Consider the following 16787-nt stretch of genomic DNA (forward strand, 5'->3'; position numbering starts at 1 on the left):
ATGTCCTCTTCCTTCTCAAGTAGTTTCTTAGATCCATAGGTGTGAATGGTACATTATAGCGACCACCATTTATGTGGGCGCATAAATTGTATGTCCTTTTTGGTGCAATACCGACACTATCAGCTATTTCAGCAATTACAGTATGCACTTCAGTTACTTTATGATGCGACCTTAACAAAAGACTCATAAATGAAGCTGCTAATTCATAATTATGATCACTGATTAAAGTGTGAACTACATATTTCCCATTCGGAAGTCTTCTTAACACCATTCTCGCTGGACAGTATTGAATCTGGCATGCTCCTTGTTGGATTTTCACTTGATTTCTTCCAACCTTCCTTAGAACAAACATATGTCTTTCTCACCACGACACCCTGTGCAATTTTTGACCAAGAATACCTTCTAACACTGAAACCAAGTTTTAAGGCATAATTATTATAAAATTTGTATGCAACTTCCTCATTACTAAACTGCATTCTTTCTACGATAATAGAGTCAAGTGTACTGTCATGATCGTCTACCTCATTATCGAATTGTATTTATTCTGCTGGAACATTCAAGTCAAGAGTGAATCCCATGACTGCACCATTCTCATCATGTGCATCATTAGTGCACATGTTCACTTCTTCAGGTGTGTCATTAGTACAAATGTTCACTTCTCCATAACTTTTCAATGATTGAGATACATCATCTTCACTGCAACCAGATGATAAGCTCACCACTGTCATAAGCAATATATCAATTTACATTAGCTAACACATACATTTACTATAATTTATTCAAGATGCATATAACAATGGATACCGATTAATTAAGCAAGTCAAATAAACGATTAAATGAATCATAGTATAAAAGCAACAATGATTTATTATTTGCTTATACTATGCATCAAGTTGTTATTTACCATGCCAATAAAAGAAATGATTTATCACATATGTGTGTTGACGATAGCGATTTAATTATATCTACAACGCTATGAAGCGATTTCAATAGAAATCGCTAAATGAATAGTAATTTGAATACTCAAATCGCCACCACAAGCGTGCAACAATATAAATTCCGCAGGAACACATTTTAAAATCATACTATAAATATCTTACAAATCGACACTAGAAAACACATAATATCTTACAAATTGATATATATATATATATATATATATATATATATATATATATCACATATTATATTACAAATCGATACGACAATTCAACATAATAGCTTGTAAATTGATATTAACAAACAAAATAAAATCTCACAAATCGGTAGTATGTTACTACAACCGCAATTTGCGATACATTGCATATACTGAGTGAATGAACGATACCGGATGGAGTAGAGGCCCTTCCTCGCATTTGTAACCAATCATTCGTGTCAACAGGTTCCAACGTCTTATAAATATCTTTAATTTTCCAAGCGTCGAAAAGCCAACATCCACCTGCAATAACAAAACAACACTTTAATGGCACTCATGACGACATAGGTTCTTCAACAACAACATGATGACATGGAAAGGTACTCACGATGCCTTAATGGCACTTGTTGGAATGTTTGTGTATCATTGTTTTTTTCCATACGGTCTAACGAAAACAAAGAAGAAGCGAAGACTGTAAAAAAAGATGGCCGATAAATCCCTCTATGACGCCCACCAATGATTGAACCAGTCGATCGATTTATAGTTATCTCCACGAGGTAGGAACGAACCGGGAATGTTTTGTAACACAAGGCAGGAACGATAAGGTGGCAATGCGTTTTAACATAAGCTAAAAACCAAGGCGGACCTCGACTCGCGGGAATATGCAAAGCTATTTACGGGAGGACATTTTCGTCAAACACATAGCTATCTTATGGGAGGACATTTCTGTCAAACGCATATCTATCTTTTTTATATGTTCTTTTATTATAAGATCATCATGAGTAACATTGACATATAAATTATTGTGGGTCCCAAGATATTCCTCCGTACACACCGGAACACACAAATTTGTCTTCGAGGAGAACACACAACACCCTCTCTAAAGCGGGGTTATCCAACGTGATCCCGATCCAAACTGACATCTCTGTTTCTCAGAACGCTTTCTCTGTTTTCAGATTGAGGCCTATGTCACAGGGACACAATATCTGGGGTTTGTCGTCGAAGGTTATGACACATGTCCAACACGTTTCGTTCATAATAAATATATAAAAATATATGAAACTACCAAAACATTATTTTTAAATAATAAATACACAAGAATTTGTAGCGTATACTCCGGTTTTTAATCCCCAATTTTTATCCGTGTCAGTGTCCGTATCCATGTAACTAGGGCTCCCAAGCGGATGAACCACACTCAGGATATGAGGACAAAGACCCCAGGGTCGGAAGGAACTGTGGACGTGGCGAGAGTAGATCAGGTGATCTGTCTTATCACTATAAGAAAGTGATTCGACATCTTCACCGTCCACTGCTTTGAGTTCTTGTGTACATTGTGTTTTCTCAAAGTGATTTCGCAGATCAGTTGATCTACTCTCGTACGCTGCCACGATTCAGTTTTTAAAAAAATTTTCTCAACGCCGCAGCAAGCCCAGCTTAGGCCTTGACTTTTAGATATGATTCTGATTTCATGCGACTCTTCTCTCTCCCAGTCCCAGAAGAATTGCTCTTTTTTATGTACTCCCTCCGTTCCCTCTACTATCGGAAAACCGCCTCTTTTCTCCCTGCCTCGGTTTGGAAGAAAGCCTGATCCACCATCTTATTCTCGAATCTTCCCGTCAGATTCATCGCTCCCACAAACAGAATCAGTATCCTTCATTTCTTTTGGGGCGTTTATGAATTCCATTGAGTGAAGAGATATGGCGGTGTCTGAGGAAGAATTGGGAACTGAACCTCAGCCTGCGAAGCGCGTCCACTATCTCGCCAAGACCGTCCTCAAGGGCAGCGCCATTCTTCACGCCGCTCACGGTCGCATTCGCTCCCCCAAAACCTTCGATATCGTCCTCGGCAAGGTGCGTAGCGCGTTCTGGTTCGTTTTCCGCGGGGTTTTTGGTGGTTTCAGATTCACAAATTATTTCTTTTTGATAAATCCTGAGTTTTGGCGTGATTGCTCATCGAAATACGAGTTCCTGTGTGGTTGAATCGATCTAATTGAGTGGTTCGTTTGGGAATTTTAGTGGTTGATCGACGTAACGATGATTTTATGATTTGTACCGGCTTCTTTGATCGTTGGCGAGCTTCTACACGCTTGAATTGATGAGAATTGATGTAGTTCGATAAATTCACGGTCGCAGTTGTTGATTGATACAGTTCTTTAATTTCTGTTCTATTGAAATGGGACAGTGTTTTAGGAAGCTGAATCAAGTTCCTTTTGCGTCCTCTTGTTCAAAAAATATCGCGTTTGGCCTTCTGCTGTGTAGGAACCTTACTAGAAACAGCAAGAAATATGGTTCATGGGGCATGTGGCAAATGATTCTTAACTAAATGAAGCATCTCCGAATTTCCACTTGCACAAACAACATTACAATATCACATATGAGTTTCATATACCCTTGAATTTTTGTTATCCATATTGAGAATGATACTTTCACACCTTCACTAAGCTCTGCAAATTCCTGCAAATAGCTCCAAGTAGCAATGAATGAAGGAAATGGTGATTCGTAAATATTCAAACCTTCATCGGACGATGGCTCCAACTAGGACTGGGTTTAGTCTTACCGACTTCATGCAACAAGTAACAAAGTGCATCCACTCCATTGTTCAGTCCAGAGTACTGTTATCAATGCTCCGATTAATATGGTTATTTACACAATGCATTCGCCGTATGCATTTCTTAGCATTTCATAGGACCTTGATATGTACCTGCATTTGTTACCTATATTGCAAACAGTACACACACACCTTCACTAAGCACGACTGTGCACATTGTTCTCCAAGTAGCACTTGATTAAGAAAATGGTGATATCTAAGTATTTCAAACCTTTACTGAACATCACTCCAACTAGGGCTGCGTTTAGTCTTGCCCAATCTACGCAACAAGTGTCTCAGAGCATCCACTCCATTTTTCAGTCCAGAATCCAATTCATCTACCATGTCAATGCTCCAACTAGTATGGTTTTTTACATAGTGAATTTTCCATATGCTTGAACTGGTTTTGTTCTATTTTATGAAAACATATTTTTTTGAAAATGTTTTCATAGAACTAACACAAAACCAGTTCAATCATATGGAAAATTCACTATCTATTTTTTCCTCCTTCCCCTGGTATATAATTCATGCATTTTTGTTTTTTTTGGAATTAATAAACTGAAATGAAAGGCAAGGATCACATAACTCATGCTAATAATGTAGATAATTATTTGTGTCAAATCTGCAATCTTTTAGTCCATTGTTAACCCAATGTATGTTCAATGCCATGCTTACTATTCTTCTTCATGTCAAGTGCACCCTACTGATTTACCTACCTTTAGCAAATTATGGTTGGGATTTTTGTAGCTACTTGGCGTGCCTTATGTTCTCTTGGTGAGGAAGTATGTGTTAATATTAGTTCAGCAGTTTTTGTGTTTACAAGTACGGGATCTCACTAAATTTGGTTTCTGCTTCTCTTATTGAAACATCCAGGAAACATCAATAGAGTTGGTAGTAATTGGTGAAGATGGATTTCTACAGTCTGTTTGTGAACAACCAGTATTTGGCATAATAAAAGATCTTTCTGTTTTGTGCTGGAATGATAAATGTCGTGCATCTGTGCCGCAGGTCAGTTCAGTCGATTTCATGTTTATTTCTTGAGGCATGGTCTGTGTTTTGGTTGTTGTTGTTTTTATTATGACATCCTTCAGTCTCAATGTTTTAGATGCATAATATGGCTGTTTCTTCAGTTTGAAAAACTGTTTTTTCTTTCTTACTTCTTTTGGACCTGTTCTTGTGCTTGTCATAGACACATGGAAAAGACCTTGTAGTAGTTCTTTCAGATTCTGGAAAGCTTACTTTCCTGACATTCAGCATCAAAATGCACAGGTTTTTCCTTCACCTCAAAATCTTAGCTGTTGGTTGTTCAGAGTCTTGATTGATAGGCCAGTTGTATTTTTTTTTCTTTGGAGTTCCTTTTATGCTAATTTTGCTTCATGATGTACCATGTTGACATTTCTTTTGTTCATTAATGTAGGTTCTTTCCGGTTTCACACATCCATCTCTCCCATCCAGGAAACTCAAGGCATCAATTAGGAAGAATGCTGGCAGTTGACCCGAAGTAAGTCATATGGTGGATGCTTAACATCTCTTCTGCTTTCATTACGTCCCCTTTTCTCCCTATGTCTATAAAGGGCATAGTGACATACATGAAGACACATGGTAAACCATGACTCCATGAGAAATAACTGAAAATTTTGTAATGAAATAAAGTGTGCACAAACACAATGCCACTAAAGGGCTACAAAAGTGCAGAAACACAAAAGCCACTAATGGGCTAAATACATTAAGCCACAAAGGGCTAAGCAAACAAACTCACAAAGAGCAAGAACAAACACATAAAAAATATGATTCTTTTATAAAATGCTTGAGGAAAGCATTAGAAATAATAGGGACAACATGTCCCTATTTATATACATGAGGAGGCCAAAGGGAGCTCCCAACGACTATAATTGTGACCGTTGCGAGCTCCGAATGACTCTATGGACAAAAGACTATAGTGTTGCACTCCTAGATTTGCGCCTCCCAGGTTCACACGCCGTTGTAAGACTTTGATCAGCTCAAGAATATGAAATCGTCACACAACAGATCAGTGCATGTAGGCGCGGTTGTTGTGCAGTGTGACTGTAGCGCGTGCAGGCGCTGATGATGCAGACAGACACACGGTGCATAGGTGACTGCAGTGCACGCAGGCGCTTCTGCAAGATATTGCACACGCAAGCATGATAATGTCTTAGCGCACGCAGGCGCGGTAATGCCTCAGCGCATGCAGGCGCGATAATGCCTCAGTGCACAGAGGCAAAAAAATACCTTAGCGCACGCAGACGCGGATTGGCATAGCACACGCAGCCGCAGTTCTTGAAGTGGCACACACAGGCGCACCGAACGAAGATCACACACATAGGCACAATGAAGTGATCTCGTGCTTGCAGACGCATGACTATAATAGTGTGCATGCACAGGCACACTGGATCTGAGCTTGCGGCTTCACTCCAACATAAACACATCAAAACACACACAGTGCGGTGCTGCACAGGATACTGACAGGCGCACGGGTTCAGCACGTCGCTGGCTGTGGTAGATCGCGTCCGATCTGCATAAAAAATGCAAGAACGTGCAAGTGATATGTGCTTAAAAAATCAGAGATAAGAGCGTGTGATTGCACTAATCTGAACTGCAAACAAGGCGATCTAGAGCAATTCGCTCTAAGGACCACCAGAGCCTTGGATCAAATGAACTGCATGGTTGGAGGACTCCACGACCGACTTGGAGAGGATCGTAGATGCACGCTGCAACCAGATCCCAAAAGATCAACTCAACTCAACTCGTATTCCTTAAGTAGATCTGAGCTCGTTGAGCTAGATCAATCCTATCTAAACTAACTCTAAACTACTTAGACTAATTCTCAAAAAATGAATTCAATTCTTCATTTCATTTCCTTTTTTGTTTCAATTACAAAGACTAAGCCTATTTATAGGATGTACAATGAAGTGCGCCACTTGCTTTGGGCAGCCCATGATTCAAGTCTCACTAGAAGCAGTCTTTTGAGTGAAGTTGGGACTGCAGGGGCTGTGGTGTTCTGGCGAGTTGGCTGGCGCGCGTGGAGCCTAGGTGCGCGGCTGGTCTGTGCACGGGTGCTCCTCGTTGGCTGTGTGCGCGTAGGCTGGATCACATCATTCCCTCCCTCTTGAAAACTTCCTAGTCTTCAAGGAAGGTAGACTGACAACCTTGTGCAAACCTCCTTGTGTATGGGTGAGTCCTTATAATGATCTTGACTTGTTTGTTTCCCGGATTGACATGTAACCCTTGCAATGACCATAAGTGTGTCTTCCTCTAATCTTCTAGACAATGCATCAGCCACTTTGTTATCCGTTCCCTTCTTGTATCTAATTTCAAAGTCATATCCCAATAGCTTGGTCACCGATTTCTGCTGAAATGGTGTTTGATACTCTTTGCTGAAGAATGTATTTTGGACTTTGGTGATCAGTTTGAACAATGAAATGTCGCCCAAGCAAATAGGGTCCCCACTTCTCAGGAGTTAGGATTATGGTTAGTAGTTCTTTCTCATAAGTGGAGAAAGCTCTACTCTTCCCCGAAAGAGCCTTGCTAAGATAGGCTAAGGGTTACCTCTCTTGCACTAAGATTGCTCCAATTCCAATGTCACTTGCATCTGTCTCAAGCACAAATTCTTTATTGAAATCGGTAAGATCTGTTAAGACATGATGTGTTAAATTGTAATTCTAAATCATTGTAATGCTCATATATATTTTATATATATAAAGAGAGATACATATACATATATATTTCATATATATGTACATGTATCTATTTAATTATATATATATATACAAAAATACATCAGCCGTAGGGGTATTTTAGTGTTTTTCTCTTTTTACGCATATTCATCTTTTTGAATATGTTTGTATATTTTTATTTTTCTTTTTCTTTTCTTTTTTATATTGTACTTTATGTACCTTGGGGGGCCCACATATAGTCGTTGGGCCCCTCCAACGGTCCCATTTGTGACCGTTGAAGGGGCTCCAACGACTACATGTGGAGCCCCTCCAAGGCCCACTAAATGGCTTTTGATGCTCTATAAATAGAGCTCTCCTCTTTGTATTTGGTATGGCTTTGGGACAAAGCCCAAGCATTATCTAACAAAGTTTTTCATTCCTTTTTTATGCCTTAGTGCATTTGTGAGATATTGTGGGTTGCGCCTTTGTGCACAAGTGTTCTAAGAGTTCTTATCTTGCATTTGTGCACACGTTTTTCATCAAGAACTTTGTGTCTTGATTGTAGTGCCTTTTTTTAAGACATTTTTACATGGTATCAGAGCAAGGTTGAAGAAAGAAGATCGTGTGTTTTCTCATTTTTTTCGATTGCTTCAAAAAATGTGCCCTCATTTTTTGGTGATTGGCGTAGATTCTTTTCTTCATCCAATATTTTAGGAGCCTCTTTGACCAAGAAAGATCTAAAATTCTTTTGTGGTACATATCTCCTTCTCTCCTTTCTCCTCTCTAATGGGTGAAAAAGACTCCCATTTCTCTCTTGGTTTTAAAATTAATGACTCCAATTATCACGTTTGGGCCGGAAACATGGAGGCCCATATTAAAGGAAAAGGGCTTTGGGGCTATGTCCAAGGCTCGATTATGGAATCGGAGCCTAAAATCACATTGATGGAAAAAGGAGAAATAAAGATTCTTGAAGGAGAAGAAAGCGCCAAGGCTCTTGAAGACTATAGTAAGAGACATGAAGAATGGGAGATGAGGAATTTCAAAATCCTATCATGGATCTTCTCATCCGTTGAGACAAGGATTAATGCGAAATCATCAAGTTCAAGAAAGCCTCTCAATTGTGGGAATACCTTGAAAAGATGTACACTTCAAGGGATTTATCCCACAAGTATTATTTTCAAAAAAGGGCCTTGACCCTTCAACAAAACAAAATGACTATTAGAGAATATTTCGCAGAATTATCTTCTATTTGGGATGAGCTTGCTATGCTTGAGCCCAAATGGAGTGGAGAGTCTATTGAACTTAGGCATAAACAATTAGAGGATGATCACTTTTTTAACTTTTTGAATGGGTTTAGACCCGAATTTGAACAAATTCGATCCTCTCTTTTATCCTCTTTCACTTCTCCCTTTCTTAAAGATGTAATTACAAAACTAAGTGGGGAAGAGACTCGTATGGGTATAAGCAAAAGTAACCCAAGTGTTCTAGCAACACCTTCCAACCATGAAGAAAGTGAAGGTGTTAATGCCGTCTCAAGACCGGAAAACAACTTGAGAACCTACAAACCTCCTCACTTCAAGAATCAAAGCCAAGGAGCAAGTGGCCAAGGCGGAAAGAGAGATTATAGCAAGCTTTTGTGCCATTTTTATAAGGAACCGGGGCACATCAAACCAATTTGCCCAAAATGGAAGAAGTTGCTAGCTATGACTACCACTTCTCAACCTCAAAAGGAATATTGCTCGTCATCTTCAAATGGAGCTCTCTCATTACAACAAATTGTGGATGCTCTTCAACCTCTTCTCAAGAGAGAAATTTTCAGAGCCGCCATGTCAACCTCTTCGCCTCCCAGTAAGACCTCTTGGATCTTAGATTCAGGTGCTTCATTTCATATTTCCCCAAGTATTAGTACCTTTTTCGAATACTCAAACAATCTCTTTCCATCATTTGTTTCAACCGCGGATGAAACTTCTCTTGAAGTAAAATGAATTGAAAATTTTGAAAAACAAGGGTTTTTTTATCTCAAAAATTAGATTTATACCAAAACTAAACTTAAACTTGCTTTCAGTTTCTCAATTCTTGAATTATGGGTGTGATATAAAATTTTCATCTAATAAATTTTGGATACAGGATCGCCGGTCCGGGAGGTTGATTATGGAAGGCTCTAGGAAGGGAGATCTATACTATGTCTATTCTCTTCAAATTCCAAAGAACCTTTTTGTAATGTTGTCCAACAAAAAGATATTAATGTATGGCAGAAGAGACTTGGACATCCAAATGTTGTAAAAATTTCCTATTTACCTTTTGTTAAACACCTATCTAAAAGTGATTTCACTTGTAACGATTCTATTCTTGGGAAAATGAAAAAAATACTTTTTTGTTAAAGATCTATGTTTACAACAAGACCTTTTGAAAATTTTCATTTGGATGTATGGGGACCGACACCAGTTTTATCAAAAGGGGGTTTTGCGTATTATGTAATCTTTGTTGATGACTACACAAGATATTGTTGGATATTTTTTCTTAAGCACAAATATGAAGTTTTTCGACTTTCAAAGCCTATTATATGATGATAAAAAATCAATTTAATGGAAACTTAAAAATCTTTAGAACTGACTCTAGGGTAGAATATCTTTCAAGTGAATTAAAAAATTATCTTGAAAGTCATGGTATTCTTCACCAAAGATCTTGTTCGAAAACTCCTCAACAAAATGGATTAGCCGAAACAAAGCATAGACATATTATAGAGACAACTCAAACCCTTCTCATTTCTCAAAACATCCCGAAAGGGTTTTGGGCCGAAGCTGCTTTAACATCTGTCTACCTTATAAATCGGCTACCATCTAAAAATTTGAACAAAATCTCGCCTTTCAAAATGTTGTATACTAAAGAACCTGACTATAGTCGATTGAGAATTTTCGGTTGCAAATGCTTTGTTCTTACTGACAAGAACGACAAGCTCTCACCAAAAGCCATTATATGTGCTTTCTTTGGATACTCCGAAACCCAAAAAGGGTTTCAATGTTATGATGTTAAGAATGACAAGTTATATGTTTCTAGAAATGTGATTTTTTTTGAAAAATGTTAATGGTTTTGAAAAAAGTGACCCTTATAAAGAAAATATAGATTATTCATTTTTATTTGATCTGTTAGCTAAAAATGATGATCTCATAATGAGGCTAGTGATAATGAAGATGAGGAAAATATTTCCTTCCATCCATCTACCTACCAACATAGTGATGAAGGAGCATCGAGAGATCCTATAACATATTCTCATAGAGACAAAAGCAGTTTTAGAAGTGCAATCGAAAAATACAGTGAACCTAGTGGCTCTACTTCAACAAATGAAGAAAACCTATGTAGAACTGAGAGAAATAGAAAGGTACCTTCTAGGTTTATCTCATACGATTCTTTTACACCTAAACATAGAGCTTGTCTAAATGCCATTCACTTCTATGTAGAACCCAGAAACTTCGAAGAAGCAAAAAAGAATGATGAATGGTTAAAAGCGATGAAATGTGAACTTAGAGCCCTCAACAAGGCTGAAACTTGAGAATTCCAAGATCTTCCCAAAGCTAAGAAAACAATAGGGTGTAGATGGGTATTTAAGGTAAAAACTAAGAGCGACAGATCTCTTGAGAGATATAAAGCTCGACTAGTTGCTAAGGGATATAGTTAAGAATACAGAATTGACTATGAAGAAACATTTGCCCCTGTGACCCGAATGGTCACTGTCAGATGCCTCATCACTGTTGATTCAATTAACAAATGGATGTTAAAAACGTCTTTTTAAATGGTGATCTAAATGGAAAAGTATATATGGATGCTTTGCCAGAAATGAAGACTCCCAAAGGAAAGGTGCTTCGTCTTCGAAAAACACTCCATTGTCTTAAACAAGCTCCCAAGGCTTGGTATGATAAGATTTAATTCTGTAATGTTAGAAAATGGATTCTCATCCTGTTTCATTGACACTGCTTTGTTTGTTAGAAAAATCAATGCAGGGATAATAATACTGCTTTTATATGTGGATGATATGCTAATAACTGAAAGTGATACTAAAGGAGTTAAACACATAAAATCAATTTTAAAGGATAAGTTTGAGATGTCTGACTTGGGATTTCTAACCTATTTTTTGGGAATTGAAGTGACATACTCTTATAGAGGGTATTTTTTTATCTCAAACTAAGCTCGCCTCTGAGATTCTTGACAAGTCAGGTATTACAGATGATAAAGTTTGTGAGACAACTGCAATAGTAGGAACCAAAATGAAAATTGATGATGACATTCCCCTCACAGATCCCACTCCCTACAGACAGTTTGTGGGATCGTTGATGTATCTAAGTATTACTAGACCAAATATTTCTCATGCAGTTCATACTGGAAGTCAGTTTCAACATGCACCAACATCTGTTCACATGAGTGCCATTTTGCGGATCATCAGATACATAAAGGGTACATTAAATAAGGGAGTATTCTTATCCTATTCCTCTGAATTAAAATTAATTACTTATACTGACTCTGACTGGAGAGGTGACCCAAATAACCGTTACTTCACCACTGGTTTTTGTGTGTTTTTAGGAGACTCGTTGATCTCATGGAGATGTAAGAAGTAGCAAAAAGTGCTTTTATCCTTTACCGAAGCTGAATATCGAGCCATGACAACTACTACCATGAAAATTGTATGGATTCATCAGCTATTAGAAGACATGGGGATCAATGTAGAAGGGCCCACCAAGCTTTGCAGTCATAACAGGAGTGCAATTTATATTGCTAAAAATCATATATTTCATGAGCGGACTAAATACATTGAGATGGACTGTCACTATGTTCGAGAAGTATATCTAAAAGGAGTCATAGATCTTCCGTATGTAACTTCAGAATATCAGTTGACAGATTTCTTCACCAAAGCACTGTGTTATCCGCGGTTCAACTTCTTTCTTGACCAACTTTCGGTCATCATGCCCTAAGTTTGAGGGTGTGTGTGTGTTAAATTTTAATTCCAAATCATTGTAATGCTCATATATATTTTATATATATAAAGAGAGATACATATACATATATATGAATGCATGTATCTATCTAATTATATATATATACAAATATACATCAGTTGTAGGGGTATTTTAGTCTTTTTCTCTTTTTTACGCATATTCATCTTTTGAATATGTTTGTATATTTTTATTTTATTTATTTTTCTTTTCTTTTTTATATTATACTTTGTGTATCTTGGGGGGCTCACATATAGTCGTTGGGCCCCTGGAGGGGCTCCAACGACTACATGTGGAGCCCCTCCAAAGCCCACTAAATGGCTTTTGATGCTCTATAAATAGAGCTCTCCTCATTGTATTTGGTATGGCTTTGGGACAAAGCCCAAGCATTATCTAATAAAGTTTTTCATTCCTGTTTTATGCCTTAGTGCATTTGTGAGATATTGCGCCTTTGTGCACAAGTGTTCTAAGAGTTCTTATTTTGCATTTGTGCACACATTTTTCATCAAGAACTTTGTGTTTTGATTGTAGTGCCTTTTTTGAAGACATTTTTACAATATGGTTATGGATCCACGTCTGGTCCAGACCCATACATTATGTTTTGTATATTTTGCACATGTTATGTACTGTATTTTGTATTTCTATTCAGGGACATTATCATCCATAATATTTTGTAAAGTGCTGTATATAAACACAGGTTTCTAGGTCACACATATTGATGACCTTTCTGCGCAGCCTCTATGTCTCCTTCCATCTACTTTTCTACTGACATTGATTGACGTGGCTGGAACTCCAAATTCTGACATAGTATAAAAGCAGGTTGAATCGATCTACGCTCATTGAAGGTTGGCTTCGTGTTTCTTCTTCTTTTTCTCTGTCCCTCATTCTTCTTTTCTTCTCTCTTCTGTTTTCACGTCAAATCTGTTTTTCAGATCTGGGTCTCTTCTAATCTTAATCTCTCTCCATTCTTCTCGTTTTCTCCATTGTCTCTAAGACAGATCTTGTACTGTTTTATGTTATCTCCGTTTTCTTTAGATCTGATCTCTTTTGATCTAAATCTGCGTTTTCTTATCCTCTTTTAACTAAAGGATCATCTCAAAATCAGATCACGTTAAATCTGTTATGTTTTTCTTGATTATCTCAATTGATTTAAGTACCTATTTCTTCTCATATCGTTTTTCATCCTTCACCTTTTATTTCCTCCTTTATTTCTCTTATCTAGATCATTATATTATCTCAGTTTCCCACAAAAATAATCTTGTTTCTGCATCTTATTGCTGTTGGGTCGATTTTTCTCTGTTTGATGTCATTTTTTTTTGAATCATGCCATCCATTATTCTGGCATATTGGACCTTCATAAAAACCTGTGCTGCGGTTCTAGTACATAACTAGAACTAATATTTACAAAAGGGGGGGGGGGGAGGTACGCAGCACGGGGTCCATAATTAAAGGCATCTGAAAGTTCCCTTTTCTCTTGCAATCCATAATTAAAAATATGGATTCGTCTTCTACTCATTCTGGTCTTTCCTCTAGTTTTCTGAGTCAACTCGTATTTGAAAAACTCAACCATTCAAATTTTTTGACTTGGAAAAGACAAATAATTCCTTTCATACGAAGCCAAGATCTTTTTGGGCATCTAGATGGATCAACTTCAGCCCCACTTCAATTTATCACGCAGGAAGTACAAGATGAGGGGTTGTCTCATCTAGGATTATTCAAAATCCTGATTTCATGGCTTGGATGAAAAAGACCAAGCATTAGTCGTGTACATCACTTCTACTTTATCTAAGGAGATACTGATTGCGATTCCAAATGATTGTTCAACCACCGAACTATGAAATATATTGGTTCAGACTTATTCTCAAATGTCGAAAGCAAAGGTTTTGTATCTCAAGCGGGAATTTCACTCATTAAAGAAGGGAACCATGTCTGTTATGGAATATCTGAACAAGGTAAAAAGCATCACAGATCAGTTGGCTCTTGTTGGATGTGCGGTCTCGAACAAAGATAAAGTGCAACAAGTTTTAAGTGGATTGGGAGCAGAGACTATCACATTCTTGCCACGTCCCTCACATGCTTACTTGTTTTACCTTGTTTTGAAGATTTACGGGCCAAACTTTTACACTGAGAGATCAGTTTGAAGAGTCTTTCTGATGATGATAGTGGACAGTCAGACTCACAAAATGTTTTGGCTACCGGGCTGACTTATGGGCAAGGTCGTGGTGGAGGAAATAACTATCGCAGAGGTAGGGGTCTAGGACAATATGGTGGACGGGGGCGTGGACTGCTTCCTACCCCAAACATGCCTCTTAATTCTAATGCAGAGAATCCAAGAAATGTCCCCACATGCTTCCTATGCAATAAAAGGGGGCACATTAAAGCTGATTGTTGCCTCAACGTGTTCTCATTCCACAACGCATGCCGTCAACAATTATCATCTTAAGAAAAGAACCGGAAGTCATCCTCAGCCACTCCAATAACTACCTTGGCAATGTCAAAAAGTACTTGGTGCAGTGGAAAGGTCTATCAGAATGGAAAGCCACTTCGGAGAAAGCTACCCACATGTTTCACCATTGTCAACTTGTGGAGGACTACCATGAACAATTGGCGTTGAGGATAGCGCCAACTTAGGCGGGAGAGCGTGTTTTGGATCACTATGTTTTTACCTTTTTGTTTCTAATGTATATACCTCTTTGACACTCTCCAGTGCCTAAATATGGCTTTTTGGCTTAAGAACCCTATGTATCGGGCTTCTCTCTCCCCCTTTTTATGTACTTTGCTTACAAGTTGCTATAAAAAAGTTTTATGTATCCTTGCCTCCTTGCCTCTCTCTGTGCTTGTGAATGCGCGTATGTGTTGTGAGTTTGCTTGTGCACTTAAAAGGTCTGCTTTCGGTATTTGTGACTATCCGAAGCTACATCGCAGGGGCCTTCACTTCTAAGCCTGTGACAACTCATAAACAATGCCAAGATTTTGGCATGTTCACTTTCTCAATCTATAACTTTGGATTGATATTCAATTATGGTTTGCTCTCTTTTTTCTTCATTAAGAACTTTCTTTTGATCTTTTTCTTTCTTCTTTGCTTTTGAGGTGATTTTCCATAGCTGCTATTCAATTTGAAGGAGAGATCAATTTTTGAATCCATGACGAAGAAGGAAGATAAGTGAAAAGGAAATGATAATGGTTGAGGATGAACACAATCACCACCAACTCGACCACGCCAAGCACTTCAAACACTTTGAATGTCACGATCACCAATGCCCAAGAGTGAGAACACCAAGGGGCTTTGATACCATGTAATGAAATAAAGTGTACATAAACATAATGCTACTAAGGGGCTACAAAAGTGCATAAACACAAAAGCCACTAATGGGCTAAATACAACAAGCCACAAAGGGCTAAGCAAACAAACTCACAAAGAGCAAGAACACACACATAAAAAAACATGATTCTTTTATAAAATGCTTAAGGAAAGTATTAGAATAATAGGGACAAGATGTCCCTATTTATACAAATGAGGAGGCCAATGGGAACTCCCAATAGAGTCGTTGGGAGCTCCCAATGGCTATAATTGTGGCCGTTGGAATCTATGGTAAAAAAACCATAAGCCCCTAACTAAGATAAAAAAGACAAAAAAAAACTACAAAAAATGTCTCTAAGAGACATCAGCTATCACACAAAAAGGAAAAGACCAAAATGCCCCTAGAAGACAATATGTATATATACTATATTACATACACAGGTACATAAGTACACACACACACACACACACACACATATATATATATATATATATATATAACAATTTTTTCTTGGTTAGAGTCTTTTCTAGCATGTGGTCATCTTTGATGTAGTGAAAAGACAGACTTATTCTTAGCACTAAACATGACTTTTCTTCATTTACTTTTAGGTTTAATTTATTGTTGTAAACATGCCATTCAACTTGTCATTCTGCAATAGGGAAAATTCTCCTGAACCTATTCTGGAAAATCCAACTGGCTTGCAAACTATTGCTAAAAGTTGGCTGTTGTGCTTGTTAATGGTAGTGTCACTCCCAATAGCTTTGTTTGGTGAATTGATGGTGACTTTTAGGCTCTCTTTGAGAGCCTTGCTTAACACCATTTCCATGTGTTGCCAAAATGTGGCATTGAGGATGGAGTTGCCAAAGACAGTTTTCATAAAAATGGTGTTTGATGCAACTTTTCATGAAAGTATTTTAAAAGATGTTTTTCAGTAAAATTTGCTTGTGTAAACCGTGCATCAAATATCAAAATTTCGGTTCACACTAGTGGTGAAGTCCGAGTCGAACACAAGGAACGTGTTTAAAAAGACTTTTGTACCCTACACAAAACAATCTTTATTGCCTTTAAATAAAATATAAATAAAATGTGCTACCCTCTGCGGAGG

The 16787-nt window shown here is 37.8% G+C and overlaps 1 protein-coding gene across 1 annotated transcript in view; it reads left to right on the top strand.

Moving 5' to 3' along the window:
* The first annotated feature begins 2568 nt into the window (after positions 1–2568).
* Positions 2569–16787, top strand: part of LOC149827839 (Cleavage and polyadenylation specificity factor (CPSF) A subunit protein) — a 121500-nt gene continuing 107281 nt past the window's right edge. The window contains exons 1-4 of the mRNA XM_090019681.1: positions 2569–2985; positions 4595–4729; positions 4911–4990; positions 5139–5222. Of these exons, the coding sequence (XP_089875807.1) occupies positions 2833–2985; positions 4595–4729; positions 4911–4990; positions 5139–5222 (452 nt within the window). The 5' untranslated portion in view covers positions 2569–2832. The remainder of the gene's footprint in view (positions 2986–4594; positions 4730–4910; positions 4991–5138; positions 5223–16787) is intronic.

The sequence above is a fragment of the Nuphar pumila genome, chromosome 10 (assembly GCF_984573655.1).
Source record: "Nuphar pumila chromosome 10, dmNupPumi1.hap1.1, whole genome shotgun sequence".
Lineage (NCBI taxonomy): Eukaryota > Viridiplantae > Streptophyta > Magnoliopsida > Nymphaeales > Nymphaeaceae > Nuphar > Nuphar pumila.